General features: G+C 42.7%; 1 protein-coding gene across 2 annotated transcripts in view; it reads left to right on the top strand.

The window, feature by feature from the left end:
• The first annotated feature begins 206 nt into the window (after window positions 1-206).
• The window catches only part of SLC6A12 (solute carrier family 6 member 12), a 78,204-nt gene continuing 54,145 nt past the window's right edge, over window positions 207-24,265 (top strand). Inside the window, exons 1-2 of one of the 2 annotated variants that reach the window (XM_020789051.3) lie at window positions 207-481; window positions 20,171-20,382. In XM_020789051.3, the coding sequence (XP_020644710.3) occupies window positions 20,175-20,382 (208 nt within the window). In that variant the 5' untranslated portion in view covers window positions 207-481; window positions 20,171-20,174. Of the gene's footprint in view, window positions 482-8,236; window positions 8,561-20,170; window positions 20,383-24,265 lie in introns of those variants that run through there. The other variant, XM_072999876.2, reaches the window with a different exon arrangement.

The raw sequence follows: 24,265 nt of genomic DNA, 5'->3' as shown, positions 1-24,265 counted from the left end.
ACTCCATAATAAAGTTTGTTCATCCCAGTTTGAATGTATGAAACCATTTGTGCTACAGATATATAGAAACATACACGAAGGCTAAGTGCTGTAAACAGTTGCAAAAAATAGGGCAGGGCTTATCACCCTTAAACAGATATAACTTGGGCTGGCTAAGGCTGCACATTTTCAAGAAGGAAGTAATTTGTAGGTGGGTGGAGACATCATTTGGTTCATTGGAACATTATCTTGCATATCCAGTCTATCATCAAAGTGGAGGCTTTGTTCAGAGTGCAGGTTTTGTTCAGAGTTATTTAGACTGGACTGCTCAGCAGCTGGAATAAAGGTTCAGACAGTGAGGATTACTGGCATAAGAAGAAGACCAGTAGAAGAAGAGTCAAAATAAGCTAGAAGGAAGCTGAGATATTGTCTGTCTCTTCCTGACGAACCACCAACATCTTCTAGAAGGCTTGCCTTTTTCCTATCAAGGACCATAGAATGGGTGAGATGCTCTGTATGTTCTACTGCTTAGTGCTAGACAGGAAAGTTATATATATTGCACTAGTCATAGACCACAGCAAGAATATCAACTAGCAGAAAACGGGGAGGATGAGTTCCCTCTCTTCTGACCACTTATCATCCCCTAAAAAGAACTGCTAGAGGGGCTTGAAAAACCTTGGGAGCTGTTTTTTCAGGCTTCACAGTGAAGGAGAGGGGAAGAATGCATGTTGCCAATAACATACTGAACTTAAGTTACTCTTCAAGTCTGCAACATTTTATGATGTGATGACTATGCAAGTAAATGAAGCTTTGACTTGTGGACTGAATAATATGTTCCTTTGGACTAAGGACTGCCCTGGCTGTTTCTGAGATCAAGACACAGGCAGGGGCAAAGCTCTTGTTTTTTTGTATGTAAGGCACGGCTTGAAAGAAGGTAGCAGCAGGGAGCTACAGCTGCCAGAATCTCCCAGCCAGCATGATGAGGGCATGCTGGGTGGCAGATTGCAAAAACTGTAGCCCCAAAAATAACTTTTCCAAGATTGGCTGTAAGATGACTTTCCGGGCTGCTCTCTAAGATAACCTCACATATTTCTCTGCTATATTTCAGTTGGGATTTAAGTATGTTTTTCATAAATGTAAACCAGCGGTTGGCTAACAAGGTTTGAAACATAGCTCCCGAACCAGTGATCTAGGAAACAGGGCTTGTTAGAATATTCTGATTGAAGAGGTATCTAACCAAAAAGGGCTGCCCAAGGCATTTTGCTGCCTGAGATGAAGAACAAGGTGGCATCACTTCTTCTATTCCATGTAGAAACTGGCAGCTGAATCTTCATTCAACACGGACAATGGACAGCCCTATCTATGCATCTGAGGCTGGCAGGCCAGGTTAGAGGGGGCAGGGCAGGCAATGTGGGACATGGCATTCTCCTCCGGCGACTTGTATCTCATTTCAGCCCAGCATCTGCCTCAGGGTGCAATTAGACAGAGGCAAGAGCAAGCATTTAATCACACCAGTAAGGGCAATCTTGCATTTGCTGGTGAATTGCTTCAGCCCACCCCACAAAAGCAGAAACACTACTTCTGGACTTTAAAAAAAGCCCAGCTTCAGCATACATTGGGAGCAAGCCGGAGCACATTTCCCTATATGGTGCATGATCCCTAAGAAACAGATCACGCTGCACCACAAGTGGTCCAGACTACAATCTGCTTCCCTGTGTGCTCACACTCTTCCTCTTCCTAATAGTTGGATAGGCCTTGCAAGTAATGGACATTTGTAACAGCCAGGTAGTATTTATCAAAATTGTTAATCCAGCCTAGCAGAATAAGTGATGGTGTTTCCAAGTGGCCTTGACCTCAAAAAATATATTGACCAGATTTAAAAGCCACGGGAACTTTAAGGAACAGGGTCTGCCAAAGCAAGGGATCACAGCTCAACCTCGTCAATACATGCCTTGGTGGGAGGCATACAAATCCTAATCCAGTCCCCGACATCTTTGTTTGCAAAGCTCAGGTGGCAGATAATAGGAAAGAGGTCTGTGCCTGAGACTCTGGAGAGCTGCCACAGCAGTCAGAAGAGACCAAACTGTCTGAGATAAGTAAATAGCAGAGTTTGGAACATTGCCTGTAGCTGTTGTTCCATCATTCATTTTATTGCAAATGAGCCAGATAATTATTAATCTTATTGAACACCATTGGGAAAAAGAACATTTTGGTTATGGGATATTGATAAATTATGTTTCTGTGGCTGGTATACCAGAAAAATGCAGGGAAATTTTCTTTCTTTTTGAAAAAGCAAAGAAAATGTAGGATTGAAAAGAGAATGGCATACAATTTGAATTTGTGTGTGTGTGTGTGTGTGTGTGTGTGTGTGTGTGTGTGTGTGTGTGTGTGTGTGTGTGTGTGTGTGTGTGTGTGTGTGTGTGTGTGTGTTCAAAATGCCTCTAGAAATACTTTAAAATGTGACTTTTAAAAATGACTAGAAGTTTTTTATTCATTATGCCCCAAATAACTTTGTTCCTACAAGTTGAATTGCTTTTGAAATGTAATTTTGTTACACCATCACATCTAGTGACAATTACCTGTACAGTATTAATTTGTAACTATACTTCACAGCTCTAGTCAATAAACTGACCTGGTAAAGTAGCAATTTTTCTTGTATTCCCAATCAGACTGCAAAAAAGCTACATTTTCTAAGTCACTGTGCTTCTAAGGATTTCAGGAAACCATAGTTTTAAAAAGCAGTATTCCTAAACTACGTTCCTAGAGGGGAGAGTCCTCTTGGTCACCACAGTGGTTTGCTCAGTGGCATAAAGTGCTGCTACTCTAGAAACAGAAGCCAAAAGTCTCTTTGGACATAAAGGAGTCATTGTGTGTTTCCTGGAGGTTCTATCCTGGCTTTGGGAGAATAACAGCCAAGGTATTCTTCATATGGTTGCTGTTCTGTTTTGCTTTCCTGCCTTTTTATTCATGCAAACAGATTCAATCTCCTCCACCCTTCTTTTTTCTTTTTTCTTTTTTTTTTAGCTTTTAATAACATGTATTGAAGAGTCAAAGCAGTGATGCAGTGGAGGTGCTCTAATGTTGGTGGAAGATAAGGCAATGACAATAGAGCAATTGATCAGCAAGCTGGAGAGGTGTGGTGGGAAACACACAATAATAAATAATGGGAATACTGTATGAAAGGCTGATCAGATCAGAAAGGAGTGGGCATGTCATTATTGACTGATATCCCCCCACCCCCGAACACAGTTTCTGTTTTTCTAATTACTATAGCAATCTGCAATGCTGCCTTTAGGCAAAATGAGCTGGTATCTGTAGACTATGGGGCATTTTATATAACTGTGCCTTCATATAGGTGTAGTGAACTGGATAGGTTGTAGGTTTTGAAACACAGAAGCTGAGTTCCAGATGTCTGAATACACATAAAATCCTCCAGGTTGTCTTGTGGAAGTTACTCCTTTATCCAATTTTATATGAAGACTCTGTTCACAACCTGAGTTCGATCTCGATGGGCTCAAGTTGCTGGCTTGAGGTTGACTCAGCTTTCCTTCCTTCTGAGGTTGGTAAGCAGTGTACCCACCTTGCTGGAGGGAGGCATATGTGTAGGCTGCATAATTAAATTGTAATCCACCCAAAGAGAGCTTTAAGCACTATGGCAGACCTGGGCAAAGTGCGGCCCTCCAGATGTTGTTGAACTGCAAATCCCAACATTCCTCACTGTGCGGGCTAGGCCCAACTCTCCTCAATATTGGCTACGTGGGCTAGGCCAAACTCTCCTCACTATTAGCTGGGAGGGCTAGGAATTATGGGAGTTGCAGTTCAACAACATCTGCAGGGCCACATTTTGCCCACCCCTGCACTATGGGGTGGTGCATAAGCAGCACACTTTTTGCTTTGTACTATCTGGAAAACAAAAAGCTTCTTAAAATTAGGAAGTGCATGAAGAACAACTTTCTTCAATATGGCACCTTCCATATGGGCTGGACTACAGCTTCCATCATCCTCAGTGAGCAAGGAGAGCAGACATAGAAGACATAGCCCAATGGCATCAGAACAGAACGGTTCTCTTCCTGTCGGGAATAATAATAATATTAATAACCCTAGAACTGCAGAACTAGAAGGAACCCTATGGATCATTGAATACAGCACCTGTCAATGGGGCACCATGGGAAATTTAAACTCTCAACCTGTGGTTCTGCAGTCAGATACCTAAACCACTTAGCTATCCAGCAGTCGTATTCCACTTACAACCTGACTATAAATGGATAGCTTTCTTCTGAAAGCAATAAAAAGGAGTTGGTCAATTCAAGCTGGGAATAAAAATCCAAATATATACTTCAGAATGATACATATTTACCATGTACAACAGATAATGTTTTCATCAGGCATACAAGAGGATGAGCACTAAATTACTACACAGCGTGGATTACCTGCTGCCATAGAAACTAATTTTGGCCAACCCAATCCTCTAAAGCTGATGTGCAAAATCAATCTCACATCTTAACGAGCTTGTGGAACTGAATGTTAAAAAGCTTTGAAACCGAAGCATGGAAAAAAGAATGTGTGACTCAAAAGCATCGCTTGCAAGTCCTCTGGCTGAAGGGGGCTGCATGGAATAGAAACACCCTTCTCTTCACAGAGAGTTCAGATCAAAATGTTAAGGGAAATACATATTTCCTGCTATTATGATGTTTTGTCTCAGACACATAGTTTCTTCAAGGTTCCAGTCCCAAGCAAATCACTTGTGAATGGAGCCCATGTTTACTTTCCGATGGCCTTTCACAAAATGAATACAAGCTGATTTACAGCATGTGGAGACAAGGTTCAAGGTTTTGACGGCTATGCATAAAGCCCTCCATGGTTTGGGGCCATACTATGTACTGTACTCATCAGAACGTCTCTCCCCAATGTCATCTGCCCAAGCCAACAGACCCTATCAGGCTACGCCTCTACAGGTAGCCACTCCAAAGAAGGCTCGGAGGTCATCTACAAGAGGTTGTGCCTCCTCCATGGTGGCACCGACTGTGTGGAACCAGCTCCTGGTAGAGTTATGCCTGGGTCCCTCCCTGCTAATATTAAGAAGGCAGTTTAAAATGCTGCTTTTCATGGAGACCTTCTACACAATGACCCTGCTTGATTTCATGCCTCTTGTCCTATTGTCACAGAGATAATATGCCTTTGGTGTCATTTGTTTTTATTTCTTCCACTGTTTATAAGTTTACTGTTATACAGTATGTTTGCTTATTTCATTAGGTTGTAAACCACTCAGAATGGGGTACAGTGGACTCTCGACTTACAGACGGCTAGACTTACAGACTTTTTGAGTTACAGACTTCTCTGGCTGCAAAATATAGGTTCGACTTGCAGCCGGAGAATCGACTTACAGACCAGAAAAAAACAAAAATGGAACAAAAATGGAACAAAAATGACCGGTTACGGCATTAATTGGTTTTCAGTGCATTGTAGGTCAAAGGAGACTCGACCTACAGACTTTTCGACCTGCAGCCACCATTCCAATACGGGTTAATTCCTTAAGTAGAGGGTCCACTGTATATAAGTTAAACAAACAAACAACCCCTACTAAAATAAGCACAAACATTGTGGTGGCTTAAAGATCAACTGCTATATTTCAATGTGAGATTTTGTGGATCAAGTCCCTTTCCTCCAACATTAGACTGCAGACTTTTTTTTAAACCTCCCCAGAAATCTCTATTTTGTTACAAATTGTTATCAATCAATTGCAGCTCAGAGAAGAACTCTGTCAAAGGGAGAGCCAAGAAGGTTCCCGATAGGATTTTGGAAACCTTGTGGGATTTAACTATAGGAGTGATATTGTTACTGATATATTGTAGATTTGACATACCTTCCCCTCTCACTGGGTATGCAAGATCTTATACAATAGCCAGACAAAAGCAGCAATTAAAACAGAATAAAATGAATACTTGTCAGGAATCAAATGAAGCCAGAACAGTCAAACACAATAAAATAAGAAGTTAAAAGCTATTCAAAGCACTGTGGATCAATGTACAGTCCATCACAGCTGCACAATAAAGTCTGGGCTTGTCTTCCTTCCTTGGGGAAGAAATTAGTGCATTATAGGAACATGCCACCGTGAGGCTGACCCTACTATTAAGTCAACTACGGCAGTTGCCTCCAGTATCAGATGTGGTAAATGTCATGGAGGGGTATCAAACTGTCAGTTATTTAAATTATTCTCATTGTATATTCTACTGCCAGGAAAAATGAGATGCATATGTGAGATTTTTCTGCTGTGGGTGCCAAAAAAATAAATAACTAAAGATTATGAGGCACCTTTACTGAGGGAATGGTGCCATTTCCTGCTCAGGTTCAGGCAGCAAAATGTCTGTGTGTCTCATGTCAGAGGCATATCAGAGGCTACCTTAGCTTCATTATATCTAAAGCTTTATTTCTCCAGAAGTCCCGCAAATCAGGCCCCTCAACAATGCCACCTGAGCTGATGCCATAAATTTCCACCCCCTTTATTTCAGAAAGGGGTAAAATAATTCATAACAAGAAAAATCCCATTGATTTGCTTTGGAGAAAAGCAATCCCCAAACCATCATGGAGTTTGTCCGCTTCTTTCTCCTTCACTTAAAATGGCTCTGAAACTGCTCCATGGTGTTGTTGTTATGTACGTACTGTCAAGTCATCTCTTGACTTCTGGGGAATGGGCAATCTCAAGGCTGTTGCTTCCTTTTTGGGAGTCAATCCATCTTGTACGTACATGGTCTTCCTCTTTTCCCATGGGCTTCAACCTTTCACAGTGCTCGTGTCTCTTCCAGAGAATCTTGCCCTTCTCATGATGGGCCCAAAGTATGAACGCCTCAGTTTCATTATTCTGACAACCCATGGTATCTGCAGAGTTCTTCTTCGGCACCATATTTCAAATGAACCAAATTTTCTCCTGTAAGTTTTCTTTACCATCCAGCTTTCTGAAGCCCATTCATAGTGACCGCTTGTTGGCACTTTTGCCTTTCACTTTCACCAAAGGTCGTTTCAAATCATTGCTGTTTTCTGCCAGTGAGCTGTTGTCCTTTGCATATCTTACATTATTGATGTTTCTTCCACCAGGTTTTTTTTTTTTAACTTCTCATTAATTTGAATGTAGAACAGCCTTCTGTATGATTTTGTCTGCTTACAGATTGAATATGAGAAGGGGATAAAATGCACCTCAGTACAGAGTCTGGAACTGTCACCATTATAGGCAGTAACTCCCAGAATCCCTCAACCAGTCTCATCTGCATGGAGGACTCTGGGATTTGTAATCCAAACAGGTAAATTTTCCAAGCTTTTGCACACTGTGCAGACGCTGGACAAATTGGTAGGATAGTAGCTTTTCCTTCAAGGACCTGGGTCCAAACCATCATATTGTGTTTACTCAAACCAACACACACAAAATGGCCACGGTGTCACTTTTGCAGCTCAACTTTAGTTGAGGCATGCATTGCATGAAGCCCCAACTGCGACCTCCTCAGTTGAATCCTACCTGTAGGCTGGTGTCTCAGACACTTCAGGGGATCTACTGATGGAAAAAGCTGAATGGGCTCCAGCACGTTTTTACATGTAGCCTTAAAAGGACAAGTGTGTTTCGTGCATGTTTTTGCCACAAGCAAATGGGAGTGTTTGCTTATTATGCAGAGTAGAATATGAACGGTTAAATCCTTACTGCTTTCATGAAGGCAGTGCTTGAAAACTGGCTATATGGCGCAGGGTCTAAAATCTACATTTAACTCTGAAGCTCTCTCCCGGAGTTGGTGTTTCTCAGCTCGGCATTCTGAAAGGAAGGGCTGTGAGGCTACAAACACACCTTTTGATTTTTGTAAGTGGATGGGAAAGGAAGCGCAGAGAATTCAATTGAAATAAATAAACCAAATACTATAGATCTAGGAAAGGATACGTTTCCCTTTTACAGAGGATTCCCACAGTCTTAAAAAGTGACCTTTGTTTGGATCTCAGCTCCCAGACCTCCTTCCCCAGGCAACGAGGCCTCTTCTTGGAAAACGTAGTTTGTCCAAATCCGAACAGAGCTCTGCCTGGTCCCCCGCCTGTTTTCTTGGATACAAGGACTGCCGAGTTAATTGAGGCAGCCTCACGTCCCGTAAGTCTCTTGTGTGCGGGCGAAAAACGCCCCCGCAGTGTTGTGAAACAATCCCTCTCCACATTGTTGAGCCTTGCCCTCCTGGCACTGGCTTCGTCCTCGTCCCTCCCCCCCCCCCCCAATTGCTGGCTAAAGAGAACCATTGCAGTTCCCGCCCTCGCTTTCCCTCCTTTTTCGGAGCAACGCAGACCCGCGCTCTCTTAACCTCCGGACCATAAGAGAAATTTGGGGATCATTTATTTGGAAGGCCGGGTGTGGGGAGCCGAAGAGGCAAAAGGGAGTGGAGAGAGAGAGAGAGAGAGAGAGAAAGAAAGAGAGAGAGGTGAGGGGCGAGGGGGCGAAGAGAGGAGGGACAGTCTCCGCAATTATCTCTCCATCGACTCGTCTGCTGAATGTTCCCTGTATTATTTCCCAACTGGTTTCCAGACATTTGGAGAAAGAGCGGCCTGTGGGAACGGCGAGGTGGGTGTAATTTTGCATCGGCGCGTGGCTTGTTCGGTGCCCTGTTTGGAGCCCAAAGTTTGCCAGGGAGAGGGTGTGAGAAAGAGAGAGCACGGCAGCGGGGTGCTGGTGGCGGCAAGGGTTTGGATCAGGGGGGAAAGGAGCCTGCAGCAGGGTAGCTACCTCGGGGCAGGAAAACCAACCCCCCCCCCCAACGTGGTCTCTGAAACAAATGCTTTTCGCCAAAGGAGAGTCTTCAGTTCTTTTTGTTTGAGTTTTACACGTTCCTAGGCGCGTATGCCTAGGAGGACGCCTAAGAAAGAGAGAGGAAATGAATTAGTTTTCATGGAGCTCATAGTGATCTATCTATCTATCTATCTATCTATCTATCTATCTATCTATCTATCTATCTATCTATCTATCTATCTATCTATCTATCTATCTAATAATAATAATAATAATAATAATAATAATAATAATAATAATAATAATAATAATAATAATAATAATAATTTATTGTCATTGTAAGTATACTGTATACACATACAACGAAATTCACAGACACCCAGAGACCAGACACATGCACACACATAAAATTCCCAAACACTCCCCACCCACTAAAAGTCCCCCACTAAAAATACAAACATCTACACCGCAGGCCAAGTAACACAGTCCAACTAATTATTCACTACTGATGGTCTTTAAGCTCATTATTAATTGCAATTATATCTATCTCTATCCATCCGTCCGTCCGTCCGTCCGTCTGTCTGTCTGTCTGTCTGTCTGTCTATCTATCTATCTATCTATCTATCTATCTATCTATCTATCTATCTATCTATCTATCTATCTGAGCCAAAGGTTGGAAGTTCAATGCCCCACTGTTCCTCCAGGGAGAAGCGCCAGCCTGCGTGGCCTTGGGCAAGTGGCACAGTCCCAGGGCAACCCCAGAAGAAGTGATGGTAAACCACTTCTGCGTACTCTCTACCCAGAAAACCGATATCCCTTTACACGTGAAGCTCAGAGGAAGTAGGAGGCTACGCAAGCAAAGTGCAGTGGAAGTACCGGTAATAGATGGGGGTGAATGGATGGGTGCAATGGGCCCTGAGTGGAGATGTGTGCACCTGTATGCCGTGAGAGGGATGACACAGGCAACGATGACCCGTAATAGAGATGGAGAGGAAAGGAAAGGGCATAAAGGGTGTGTGTCATAACAGACGGTGGGGTTAAGCCATGTGTAGAACAAGCGCCAGTAGGGTGAGAAGGGGGCTGAGGTCTAAGAATTTATTTACCAGACGCTGAAATTAAGAAATTGTATTCCCTGTCTTTGAAGAATATTTCCTTAGCACTATGAAGAAAGGAAGCACCTTTGTGGAAAATATGCTTTTTGCAGTCCAGTCCCTCTGTGTGAGAAGAAAGTGATTCAAGTCTAGATAAAGTGAGAAAATGGGGCTAGCCTAGTATCTGGCGGTGCCCATGTACAGGGATGGAGTGAAGGGTAGGGTATTGTGAATCAGTACCATGACAGGCAATGGCCAAACTGACCATACAGCTGTTGCACCATTAGGAGATGGACTGAGCAAGCAAACCCTGTTCTTGAACTCCTAAAGACCAATTGCAAAACAAGTTAATTTGTAAACCATGGAAGGTGTAAATGATAGGAGTCGTTCTGATTTGCATTTCTTCAAGTTAGTCATGTAATATCTGCTTGCCCCTGTGGTTGAAAGACAGATGTGCAAGTTGACTTGAGATGCCTGTGGGAAAAGCAGGCAAACAAAGAAGCAAACTATTTAGCCTTGCAATGTGTCTCAGATTTGAAAACACACACACACACGACATGATGTATGCCTTGTTCTGATATATATGTGTCACTGAACTTAATTGATCGTGTTGCTTTTAAACCAGTAAGAGATGCAATAAACTGGGGTTTTTTTTTTTTGCCATATGCTTTCCTGGTCACACAACATCTTGGTATTCTTGTACGTCCTATTTTGGGCTGTGCTGATGTGCTTTTTCAGCGTATCCCCACTGTTGCCATCACCTGTGTGAGTATACACCCTCTCAAAACCAGACCCATCCTTGTGGTCTTAATCGATTCCCCTGTTGTAGCTCTGTGTTTATTGCACTGCAGAAAAATCTTTCTCTTTCATGCTTTATCTGAGTTCTTCTCCAATACGAGGAGCCTACTCTTTTTCTCTCTCTTTGCTATTGACTGTTTGTCGCTGCCATTGCACACTGGTAAAATGTCATGGAAAACACAACTGAACCTGTTCATAAAGTTCAAAACCCCCATGCCTCATTCTGGTTTCATAATACGTTTGACTGACTGTTTTCCTTCTCTGACACTATGACGACATGGGCAGGGAGGGAGCATTATATTTATCTACTTATCCTTCTTGACCAGTGTCAGCATAAAGGAAGAAAGCATGTAATGTGGCATGTGACACACACACACACACAGGAATGGAGAGGCTTATATAGCCATGAGCATGGCTTCCTTTGAAACACCCAAAGGGGAGTGGCAGACATGACTCAAATATGTAGCAAATGCCAGCAAACAAGGGGGAAAGGGAGGAAAATAGGAAGACCAATGTGGAAGGGGCATGCAATAAGGGACAGCAGGAACTGCAGGGGATGGGCATATATATGGTAGGCAGCAGTGTGGTGTAGTAGTGGACAGCGTGATGGACCAGGACAGAGGCAGCAAGAGCAGCTGTGGTGATCAGCTGGGAAGCAGGCAAGAACAGCTGGCAGGTGGTGAGCCTCACCTGGGAAGCTGCCAGCCACGCCAAGCTTCCCTGACACCAGGGCCGGATGGCTTCCCACCTCTGCTGAGGAGTGGAGTGTGGCCACATGATTAGGTGGGAAGGGAAGAGGAGCCGCAGAAGAGGCAGCGAGCCTTTCCCATGCAGCGGCCAGCTTCCTGTGAGCCTCAAGGTTTGCTCAGCGCTGAGTAAGAGTCTTTAAGTACTAAAAGTGTGGCCGTGCCAGGAGGCAGGATGGGAAAGAGGACCCACCGCACAATCGGGAGTGTGGCTGGAAGGATCGCTTAAGGGAGAGTTAAAACAGACTGCACTGAAGGCAAGAACCTTTGAAGCATTTGCACCAAATTCCTTGGAGGGAGAGCTGGCTGCCAAAGCACTCTGTGCTTCAGGGATCTGGACTGGGGTTTACACTTTGATGCTCATTAAGCTGTGCCATGGAACAATTTTACAGTGGCCTGATTATGATGTGGGAGGTCAACTGAGACTTCAAGTGATGCTCATCTACCTGGAAGTAAGTCCTATACTGAACTGGGTGGGATTTGCTTCTGAGAAGACATATATAGAATAAGGTTGTAATGTGAAACTTTTATCACCTTCACAAATTACAGTGGTGCCTCGACTTACGAACGCCCCTACCTACGAACATTTCGACTTAGGAACAGCTCCACTCGCAAAATTTTGCTTCGACTTGTGAGCAGAGCTTCGATGTAAGAACAGAAAAGGGCAGGGGAAAAAGGCAGGAAATTCAAACCGTTGGTGGCGAAGAGGCTGCTTCTTTGTAGCTCTTTCGCCCCAATGGTTAGAGCAGGGGGGTCAGGGAACTTTTTTACTCCTGCAGTGCAGGAGGAGGAAGGAGAGGCGGGAGTGGTTTCGGATCGCTGCTGGGCGCGGGAAGCCAGTGCGCTCCCTGCCCATCCCTGGTGCAGGTCTACTCATGAGGAGTGAGTGTCATTGGAGGAGGCTTTGGTCTGCCTGGTAAGGTGCTGCTTTTTGCTTTTTAGAAACTTATGGGTGGGTTTTGCAGGGTGGGTTTCGGCTGAGGGGGGGTTATGTTTCTGTGCTGTATTGTTTGTTTTTTGTGATTTTTTTTTTCAGTCCCAGCATGGGGATTGCTGGATGTTCATTTTGGGATTTTGTTTTGAGGTATTTTTGCAGCCTTCGGGGCTTGCTCTGTTTATTTTTGGTAGATTTTTTTTTAAGCCCCAGAGCCTTCCGATGGGGCTTTCTCTGTGCTTTATTTATTTATTTTTTGGTATATTTTTGAATTGCTGGAATGGCTTAATCCCATTCCCATGCAATTCAATGGGAAATGGTACAAGCATTTCGACCTATGGATTAAGTTCGTAAGTCGAGGCACCACTGTCCATCTTTACCAGGGCTGCTCTTCAACCAGAACTTCCAAACTCTGGCTTCAACCTATCTTACAGAAGTTTTGCCATGTACCCTCACTGCTTCTTCCTTTTTGCTCCACGTGTCTAGCCTTGTGAGGATGATCATGTACATTCACTCAGAGGTTCTTAATAGCAGAACCCCATGTATGTCAACTGAGAAAACAAGTCCCACTTGAGCCATACCTCTGAGAATAGATAATGTGTAAGAGTAAATTCAAATTTAGTCTAGCATCTTCTTTGGGAGATGCTTTTTAAAAAAACATTTCTCTGTTCTCATTTGTTTGTACATATTATGCACACAGCTCAATTCATCTCTTATTTATGGGTGCATGTGCAGGTCTCTGAGTATGCAGCAGATAATGAAAAAGAACTCATTTTTTTTTTAAAAAAATCCTTATCTATACAGATTAGTGGTGGTATCACATACGGATGCTACAGTCCTTCCAGACACACTTTCTGATACAAGGTGCTAAACCTTGGACTTTTTATCATGAAGTTGTACTACACCCAGGCTTGGCAGGCCTTTTTGAAACGTTATCTGAAGGCATCGCTTCCAAAGTGATCCAGGCGGATATTAACTTGGCCTGATGTGAACTAAAGTAAGCTGTAAATGTGTTGAGTGCTTGGCAAACTGACTCTTTCATCTTTGCCCGCATCAGCAACGTCTTGGCAACCATTCAGAATGTTTCCTCAGCCCCCCCCCCCGGGGAGTTCCAGGTATTTATTTGTTGGTTTATTTATATTTTCATATGCCTTCTTTCTCCCCATAGGGGACCCAAGGCATCTCACAATAACCCAAACTATAGAACACTCAACAATTTTAAAAACACTGTATCATATTAAAACGATTAGAGATTTGCCAATATCAAAACCAATTATTAAAAATAAATACAAAAAAATCTGTAAATTAATAAAGAATGCGTTCCTGAAATAGGTGGCAGTGCCAGTTCTACTTGGACCCAGTCCAGAGTGAATTTTTAATGTTCTCATTAGCTTCACGCAAGACTGTTGCTACTCTGCTGGTGTTAATTAATCCTAGCCGCAGGATTTCAGCTGGGGCGCAAGTTGGTTTTAACTTAGGTATTGAATATTTACATCTATTTTATAGTTGCTATTCTTTATTGGTCATTTTATTTTTAGATATTATGTTCCTTGCTGCTGTTTGTGTGATTTCTTTTTTTTAAATTGAGTTTGTTGTGTACTTTGTGTTACCGCAATTCATTTGCCACCCAGAGTTAGAGGCTCTACCACTAGGTGGGTGGGATAAAAATTTAAATAAATTATTATTTAAATAAATAAACTCTAGCCACCTAGAGTGGTCCTGACCCGACCAGATAGGCGGGATATAAATAAATAAATAAATAAATAAATAAATAAATAAATAAATAAATAAATAAATAAATAAATAAATAAATAACTTGTCTCCCATCCCAGCCACCGTGATGAGGTTCATTGTGATGCGATGGGGATCTGCAGTTCTGAGAACTAATGGCAGCAGTCAAGATTTTCTTTTCTACTCACTACCATTCACAAAGTGACAGCATGGAAAGGAAAATCCCAGAAGCAGACTCCTTTTTTCATCAGTTAACCACAGCTTACCCAAACACGAAGCAATTATCAGGGCTGTTTTTCAACAAGTGGGAAGTTTGGAATTACTTTCAAAAGCCTGAGCAGCTTTTTACAGGAAACTGCTCACACTTCCTAGAAAGATTTTGCAAGACCTGCAATCTGAAGTATTCCAGCAACACAGGTTTTGCAAAGTTATCTTAATAATCTCTTAGTTTCATTACAAGCTATCTCTTTGGCTAGCTATAAACAATAAAATTACAGTAGTACCTCGGTTTATGAATGCCTCGGCTAATGTAATTTTCATTTTACGAATGGAAATCCATTGAAAATAATACTTCGTTTACGTTTTTTTCGCAGTGCGCAACAAGTTTCTCTAGGATGCATTGTGCTTGCAGGTTTATAGTGCTGCCGTCATTACTATGGCAAGCCGCATTTCCGTTTACAAATTTTTCCCATTACATAATGTTCCGGAGAACGCATTAAATTCATAAACCAAGGTACTACTGTGGGTGGAAAATAGAACTGAAAACATGTTACTATTGCACAGATTGAGGTACAGTGGACCCTCTACTTACAGATGGCTCGACTTACAGACTTTTCGAGTTACAGACTTCTCTGGCTGCAAAATTTAGATTCAACTTGCAGCCAGAGAATCGACTTACAGACCAGAAAAAAACCAAAATGGAATAAAAATAGAATAAAAAACACTGGTTATGGGATTAATCAGTTTTCAGTGCATTGTAGGTCAATGGAGATTCGACTTACAGACTTTTCGACTTGCAGCCACCATTCCAATACGGATTAATTCCTTAAGTAGAGGGTCCACTGTAATCTTTTGGGGGTATGTGAAATGATACTTTGAAGCCACAGTCCCCAACCCTTTTCGGACCATGGACTGGTTGGGGGCTGCGGGTTCCATGCCCGGGGGTGTGTGTCGTCCGCATGTGCGCGAGCACGACACGCCACTCCATAAGCATGACACGCCCACTGTGTGTGTGTGCAGGGTTGACGATCCATGGTCTATGGCCCAGTTCAAGGAAGCCCACTTACTAGAAAGTTGGCTGGATCTGTTCCATTTAGAATTTGCAAAAGTGGATGAGACTGTTGAACTTCAAACCATTTTGGGTTTGCTTTTTTTTTTTTTTTTAGTGTATAGTTTTAAAATACAATTTTCTCCCCAAAACCATAGTATTACTTTAACCATTACTCAGGTGGTGGAGTTGAGGATTCAAAAATAAAATAAGGACTCTGGGGCCATCTGGATGACATTTTTAAAAAATCAAAGTAATTCCTTGGCACAGTGGTATTCTTAGAGTCCTCAAGATGCCACGCGGTGCCCAAAAGGGTGTGAGGCACCACTCTCAGCCTGGCACCTAACTTCTGGCCTGTGTTCTTTAGCTGAAAATCTGCTTTTTTGAATTAGGTTGTAAGCAGCCTTGGTCTCAGATTTCAGAGAAAGGAGACACATAAATAAAATGGTGACTTTGCAGTAGAGTCTTAGTGCCATCGGAGATGCTCAAAATGTGAAGGAATTGTGGCCACAAACGCTCAACGCTGCATCACCACTGCTGAAGATAGTTGACTGGTGTTTGGCAGCCTTCATCCTGACCTGCAGGAACCAGTGTGTCCTTCAGAGTTTCATAAAAACTGCTGACTTGGCTCTTAGAGTAATCTCAGAACTGAAGAGCTGGAAGGGATCCTATAGATCATCAAGTCACAGGAACGGTGGGGGGGGCGTCTAACTCTGCAGCCAGATACCTAAACCACTGAGCAATCCAGCAGTTCCCTTGCATCTGAGCAACATGTTTCCCTGTGCAAGCTGTGTTTCCTATAGACTGTTTAATCTCAGCCTGCACACTGCCAACCCTGATATCTGATCCTTTATAAGGAGATGCTGTCGCAAACCAGAATATTGCAAACAAACAGTCATGCTTGGAGATGAAATGTATGCTCATGATCTCAAGTGGCAACCCAAAACACACACATATGTAAATATGCTAATATATGCCAACAAGCCATTGATAGGGTAGGTCAAGGTTCCAAGGGACAGCATTGTGGATGTTGTCACTTAGTTAGCAGTACTGTATTAATGTCCTGTTAAATAAGATTCTGCACTGGATCTTATGCATGGGCTCTGCACATTTGCTTTCTTGTCATACATAATAAGCAAACAAATTGAAGCTAAGTCTTCTGCTGTGGGGCCCTACTGACATTGCTAATAAGCATGTGCAAAAGCTCCGTTATGCTTGATGATTTGCATTTGGCAGAAGCAAATTGGAATGTAGTGATGATGGGGATGGTTCAAGACAGGTTCTGTTATGGAGCACTGGCTTTCAATTCCTTTGACAACCCGTGGAACTTTGACACTGATCCCACAGAGGAGGAATCTCGGCTGAACATCTGTGCTGAACATCTGTGTTGAATGTGTGCTTTGCTTAGGAGATTAGCTAGATGGCATGACTGCCACACATCTGGTAGCATAAGGAAACAGCTATCTGAGAATTTCTGAATCGTGGGAGAGGGCTAGGTAAGGGCCAGACCTGATCATCACTACAGCAGGTAGAAGACTATCAGTGAAAAATGAGGTAAAGAAAGATCAGTGGGGCAGCATTAAAAGCAAGTATTCTGGCTATGTGGGGAAACATACTCAAGAAAATAAGGGTTGAGAGGAAAGGATGCTGGAGCCTGAGATGATGGGAATGGAACAAGACTGAGGCTAATAGAGAAAAAAATACACCTGAGAGATAAACCCTTGGAAGGTATTGTTTGTGGGTGAATGTGCAGGTACAGGTGTATATCTGTGTAGTAGTGTCAGCCTTTTTAGTAATCACATGAGACAGCTGTGTTGGGTGTCAAGAAACAGCAGCAAAGTTATTTTATGTACAGTGGTGCCTCGCAAGACGATCACCTTGCGGGGCGAAAACCCCGCAAGATGATTGGCTTTCGCGATCCCTATGGTGCTTCGCAAGACGGTTTTTTCTATGACCGTGCTTTGCAAGACTTTTTTTTTGAGACCGATGTTTCACAAAATGAATAAATTTAATTCACCAACTTCGCAAGATGATTTTTTCACAAGACGATTTTCGTGGAACGAATTAAAATCATCTTGAGAGGCACCACTGTATTAATAACAGAAGCATCCAGCCCTCACATTGAGTTGTTACATGCTGTCAAATCACCTCTGACTCAAGGTGGCTCTGAATGAGTAACCTCCAAAATGTTTGGTTCGCAACAGCCCTGCTCAGCTGTTGTAAACTCGAGACTGTGGCTTCCTTTGTGGAGTCAACCCATCTCATATTTCCCCCTTCAGCTTTTCCTTGCACTATTATCTTCTCCAGTGAGTCTTGCCTTCTCAAGATGCTTCACGCAGAGTGCAAAAAACTTAATCCTTACCCAGTGCTCTTTCTTCCCCCTCACCCACCAACCAGTCCAAACAGTCTTTGCCTCTCATCACTTTACCCATGGCCATTTCTGTCCATGTAGCTAATTGGTCTCTTTCTCTTCCCTCAGCCACCCACTTTCCCTCTTCATCCCAGTATTCCTTTCCTCTGCTCTTTCTTTTTGCTCCCCTTTTGATTTTTTTTTTGGTCACTATTTTTTTCTCCCCATACAATGGTGCTCACTTTCCTCCCTTCCCACTTATGAGGCAGCAGGACCCCTTCCCCCCTGTAAATGTTTGAAGACTTAGGGGTTTGAGGGGGTTCTTCAGAAGGAAATAGTCATGTGTGATATGTTGTGTTCTCTGCTATCTCTTTGACCCTTATAGAACCACCTAGAGACACTCTGGAGAACTGACTAAACTGGACCTGACTTCAGCTTCTTTGCTGATGTTTAGTAAAGTTTGCCACCTAGTAGTTGAAGTTTGCACTGTAAGCAACACACTGCTTTTAATTAAATGTACTGAGTCATTTAAAAACCTTTGGGGTATACACAAACAGGGGCCCCTAAGTGTATCAATTTCATAATCTTGCAGCTTGGCAGGGGCAGCTATACACAGATAGTTTCATTTATTATTGCCTTAATACTGACAGGGAGAGTTAGAGAGTCGTCTTGCTTTCTTCCACAGGTGTGAAAATAACGTGACTGGTCTGTTCTATTATGCATTCTGACTTGAGAAATAGGGACACACATGTTTTGCTGTGCAGTCCCAGATAGCAAAATACCTTGAGCTAGTCCTGTGGGGATGAGTATTTCATGGAAGAAGAGAGAATGCTTTCATAGAGTAGCTAAATCTTATATGATTACAGAAATGTGTTTTGATATAAACTGGGGGTGAATGAGATTTGCACTTCACTTTGTTTAAAACAAAAAGGAATTATCCAAATTGGCGAATTTCTTCATACAGTGGTGCCCCGCATGACAACAATAATCTGTCCCATTGAAATAGCTGTTTAGCGAAATTGTCGTTATGTGAAAACCCTTTCCCCATTGGAATACATTGAAACCCGGTTGAATGCGTTCCAATGGGGAAAATACCTCATCCAGCGAAGATCGCCCATAGGGAAGCCATTTTGTGAGCGCTGATCAGCTGTAAAAATGGCTGCCCTGCGAAGCACGGGTCCAGAAAACACAGGACAGCCATTTTGTGAAGCTGACGATCATCGGAAAAAAATTGTCGTCTTGCGAACAAATGGTTCGTGAAGCACGGACCTAATTGACGTCCAGTGAAAATCCCCCATTGGAATGACTGTTTTGCAAATCGCTATAGTGATTGCAAAAAGTCATCATTATGAGGATTTGTCGTTTAGTGTGGTCATTGTCTTGCGAGGTACCACTGTATTTAGGTTGATAAGAATCCATTTAAAAAACACCAACACATTGTTGTAACTGAAATCCTGCTTGTACTGTTCTTGTTGCACATGAAGCTCTGGAAGCAATGTGGAAAGTCACACCAGGGCAGAAGTGCTATCTATCTCTATCTTTATCTCTATCTGAAGCACTTCTGCATTTGTGCCATGCAGCATTCATGACAGGGAAATATGTGGTCAATTGTATCATCAAATTGCTCAATGCTTGTTTCCTGACACACACTTCTGCTGACCTAACTTTATGTTACTCCAGAAAGGAGAGGATTTCAATCACTGTGTAAGTAGACTGAAAGGCACAGATGAATCCATCTGAACGTGGCTTCTCTTTAACACAAGTATGGGTTTGTGTTCTATTTATTCAGCCATGGTGGTGGTGCATTTGAGTTGTCCAGTCTCTTTTCCTGACTGCCTCCTAAAATTTACCAAATATATGTTAAGCAAGCACAGCATGGTCCTCTATGCTGGGAACAAGTGAATCTGTTGAATTTGGCAGATATAGATGCATGGCAGGGAAAGGGAGATAATTTCTATTTATTTAAAAATAATTCTTTAAGAAATCACCAAGATTTGCAAATTTGATGGTTATTGTGGGTTTTTCAGGCTCTTTGGCTGTGTTCTGAAGGTTGTTCCTCCTAACGTTTCGCAGGTCTTTGTGGCCGGCATCTTCAGAAGAGAGGAGTCAGAACTCTGTCTGTGCTTTGACTCCTGTCGTCTGAAGATGCCGGCCACAGAAACTGGCGAAACGTCAGGAAGAACAACCTTCAGAACACGGCCGAAGAGCCCGAAAAACCCACAACAACCATCAGATCCCAGCCATGAGTGCCTTCAAGAATACATTTGCAAATTTCTTCATATTTGGAGTAGAAATAATTTGAGATTTTAAAAAAATGAATACAGATGAAACCAAAGGTGATGCCTATAGCTCAGTGGTTCAGGTATCTGGCTCTGGAACAAGAGGTTGGGAGTTCGATTCCCCACTGTGCCTCCTTGACAAGAGGCTGGACCTGATGATCCTTAGAATCCCTTCCAGCTCTGCACTTCTAAGATTCTTGTTAACTTCCTGTGTCATGTCCCATGTCTCTGTTTATCTCCACCATCCAGAGCCATGAAAAGCAAAGAAAATTGGATTGCTGAACCTAACGGGAGCATGAGTGTACAAGAGATAGCAGTAATGCAAGAAACAGAGGAGAGTGAGCTACAGGACAGAGGGCAGTGGACCAACAAAGTGGAGTTTGTGTTATCTGTGGCTGGTGAGATCATTGGTCTTGGCAATGTCTGGAGATTCCCTTATCTCTGTTACAAGAATGGAGGCGGTAAGTATCCAGTGCTCAATTTTTGTCTTATTTTCTTCAATTATAACTTTGATTACAACTGTTTTCATTATACAGCAGGAATATCAACAGCCAAGAAACAAAATGGAAGCTTGCAATATATCAGCTGAAGTAATATGCTGGCTGGAATATTACTGGTATTCCTATAAGATTTGCATAACTTGCCGTGGCCAATTGATAAGATACATCTTGGTTATGCAGTTGGTCATGTGACGAGGCATGTGACTGAGATGTTCCCCAGTATCTTCTCAGTTAGCTGCAATTAACCATGACATGTTTAGAGAAACACCAGTAGGATTCTGACCACGAATTAAAACATAACACTAGTTATAATCTTTACAATGTAGAGGCATACATTTGTCGCTGTCAATAAGAAGGGATATCTAGTGTGGTTTGGTGGATATATTAGAACTTGGGAGGTCTGGGTTTGAATCCCTGCTGTGCCATGGAAGCCCACTGGGGGGAGAGCAACTGGTAAAACCACACCTTAAATGCCTTGCTTTGAAAGCCTTGTTAGGGTCTCTATAAGTCAGTTCTGACTTGGTGGGACATAATAACAACAACATCAATAAGAAGAGAACAGATTTTATGAAAAATCTCACATGTATTAAACATTCTGTTTTGAAATTATGCCAGAGTCTTAGTGTAGAGACTATAATGAAGACTGTAATGGATGATGAGAGATAACGGTTAAGATATTTCACAATGTGTAAGATATAAATATGAATGTTTATGGGGGTCTTTGCATATCACCTCTCTTAGGAAGTGTCTGTGCAGCCTTATGTGTGTCCACTACACTTTTACAAATAAAAATTTAAGCGCTTGAACAGTATGATAGGTGAGCACTGAAGATCTCCCTCTTCAGTATTGTGGAAGACTATTCAAAAGGCATCCCCTTCACGGATTGCTGCCTTGTTGTGGCGAAGTGGCTTGAGTAATTCAGAGAAGCTATGGGCTATGCCATGCAGGGATACCCAAGACGGACAGGTCATAGTGGAGAGTTCGGACTAAACGCGATCCACCTGGAGCAGGCAGTGGCAAGCCACTCCAGTATCTTTGCCAAGAAAACTACATGGACAGAAAAAAAAGGCTAAAAGATATGAAGCAGGAAGATGAGCCCCTCAGGTTGGAAGGCGTCCAACATGCTGCTGAGGAAGAGCGGAGGACAAGGACAAGTAGGTCCAGAGCTAATGAAGTGGTTGGGCCAAAGCCGAAAGGACGCTCAGCTGCGGACATGTCTGGAAGTGAAAGGGAAGTTCAGTGCTGCCAAAAAAAATTGCATAGGAACCTGGAATGTAAGATCTATGAATTTTGGTAAGCTGGATGAGGTCAAACAGTAGATGGCAAGAATAAACATTGACATCCTGGGCATCAGTGAACTAAAATGAACAGGAATGGGCAAATTCAATTCAGACAATTATCATATTCACTATTGTGGGCAAGAATCCCATAGAAGAAATGGAGTAGCCCTCATAGTCAACAAAAGAGTGGGTAAAGCTGTACTGGGATACAATCTCAAAAATGATAGAATGATTTCAATACGAATCCAAGGCAGACCTTTCAACATCACAGTAATCCAAGTTTATGCACCAACCACCGATGCTGAAGAGGCTGAAATTGACCGTTTCTGTGAAGACTCACAAGACCTTCTAGAACTGACACCAAAGAAAAATGTTCTTCTCATTATAGGGGACTGGAATGCTAAAGTAGGAAGTAGAGATAAAAGGAACAACAGGGAAGTTTGGCCTTGGAGTTCAAAACGAAGCAGGGCAAAGACTAATAAAGTTTTATCAAGAGAACAAGCTGGTCATCACAAACACTCTTCCAACAACACAAGAGGCGACTCTACACATGGACATCACCAGATGGGCAATACCAAAATCAGATTGATTATATTCTCTTCAACCAAAGATGGAGAAACTCTATACAGTCAGCAAAAGCAAGACCTGGAGCTGATTGTGGCTCTGATCATCAGCTTTGTATAGCAAAATTCAAGCTCAAACTGAAGAAAGTAGGAAAAACCACTAGGCTAGTCAGGTATAATCTAAACCAGATCCCTTATGAATACACAGTGGAAGTGAAGAACAGATTTAAGGAACTAGATTTGGTGGACATAGTGCCTGAAGAACTATGGATGGAGGCTCGTAACACTGTACAGGAGGCAGCAAGAAAAACCACCCCAAAGAGGGCCTTCTTAAATGAACAGTGCAAAGATATAGAGGAAAATAATAGAAAGGGAAAAACCAGAGATCTGTTCAAGAAAATAGGAGATATTAAAGGAACATTTTGTGCAAAGATGGACATGATAAAGGACAAAAATGGTAGGGACCTCTCAGAAGCAGAAGACATCAAGAAGAAATGGCAAGAATACACAGAAGAATTATACCAGAAAGATCTGGATGTCCCGGACAATTCAGATAGTGTGGTTGCTGACATTGAGCCAGACATCCTGGAGAGTGAAGTCAAGTGGGCCTTAGAAAGCATGGCTACCAATAAGACCAGTGGAGGTGATGGCATGCCAGTTGAACTATTTAAAATCTTAAAAGATGACACTGTTAAGGTGCTACACTCAATATGCCAGCAAGTTTGGAAAACTCAGCAGTGGCCAGAGGGTTGGAAAAGATCAGTCTATATCCCAATCCCAAAGAAGGGCAGTGCTAAAGAATGCTCCAACTACTGTACAATTGCACTTATTTCACACTCTAGCAAGGTTATGCTCAAAATCCTACAAGGTAAGCTTCAACAAGGTAGGCTTGTACTCCCAGAAGTACAACCTGGATTTCGAAGGGGCAGAGGAACTAGAGACCAAATTGCTAACATGTACTGGATTATGGTGAAAGCCAGAGAGTTCCAGAAAACATCTACTGGTGCTGGAGGAGACTCTTGAGAGTCCCCTGGACTGCAAAGAGGACAAACATATCCATTTTGAAGGAAATCAACCCTGAGTGCTCAGTGGAAGGACAGATCCTGAAGCTGAGGCTCCAATACTTTGGCCATCTCCTGAGATGAGAAGACTCCCTGGAAAAGACCATGATGTTGGGAAAGTATGAAGGCAAGAGGAGAAGGGGACGACAGAGGATGAGATGGTTGGACAATGTCACCGAAGCGACCAACTCCAGGAGGCAGTGGAAGACAGGAAGGCCTGGCATGCTCTGGTCCATGGGGTCACAAAGAGTTGGACACAACTTAACGACTAAACAACAACAAATTCAAAAGGCATACATGTGTGTGTACATAGTGTATGTGTGTGTTTGGGAAGAGAGGAAGAGAAAAAGAAAAGGCTTCATTTAAAAAAAATTGGACTTAATTTCCCAGAATCCTCCTATTAGTGTGGTGGCTGGGGAATTCTGGGAATTGTAATTCACAAAAATAGCATTCCTAAGCTTGGTGAAAATGTCAGTCATGATGGCAAATGCAGGGGCTTCACTGTCATCCGATTTCTGCATCTACATTCCATATACATTCTCATTGTAGAAGGTCATTGACTGGTAAGGAATCACATTGTCTCAGTAGCAAAAATGATATTTTCACTGAGGAAACTCTTCATAAATTCCTGTCAACAGATGAATAACAACTACGTACATATTTGCACAGCCCAGGGTAGGGACTGACAGCATGCATTACATGAACTTAACGTTCTCTCTCCATCCCTAACCCAGTCTTGGGTACCCAGATGTTCTTGGACTATAGCTCCCAGAAATCCTGGCCAGCACAGCTAGTAGTGAAGGCTTTTGGGAGTTTTAGTCCAAGAACTAAATCTGGGGACCCAACATTGGGAACCATTGCACTAGGAGGTCTTCTTTTCCTGTCACTGTATTCATTGTGATCACAGTGACAAAAACTAATCCCCTTTTATTTTTTATGG

Source organism: Pogona vitticeps, chromosome 5 (assembly GCF_051106095.1).
Source record: "Pogona vitticeps strain Pit_001003342236 chromosome 5, PviZW2.1, whole genome shotgun sequence".
In the NCBI taxonomy this organism is placed as follows: domain Eukaryota; kingdom Metazoa; phylum Chordata; class Lepidosauria; order Squamata; family Agamidae; genus Pogona; species Pogona vitticeps.
This window is presented reverse-complemented; position numbering and strand designations above follow the sequence as displayed.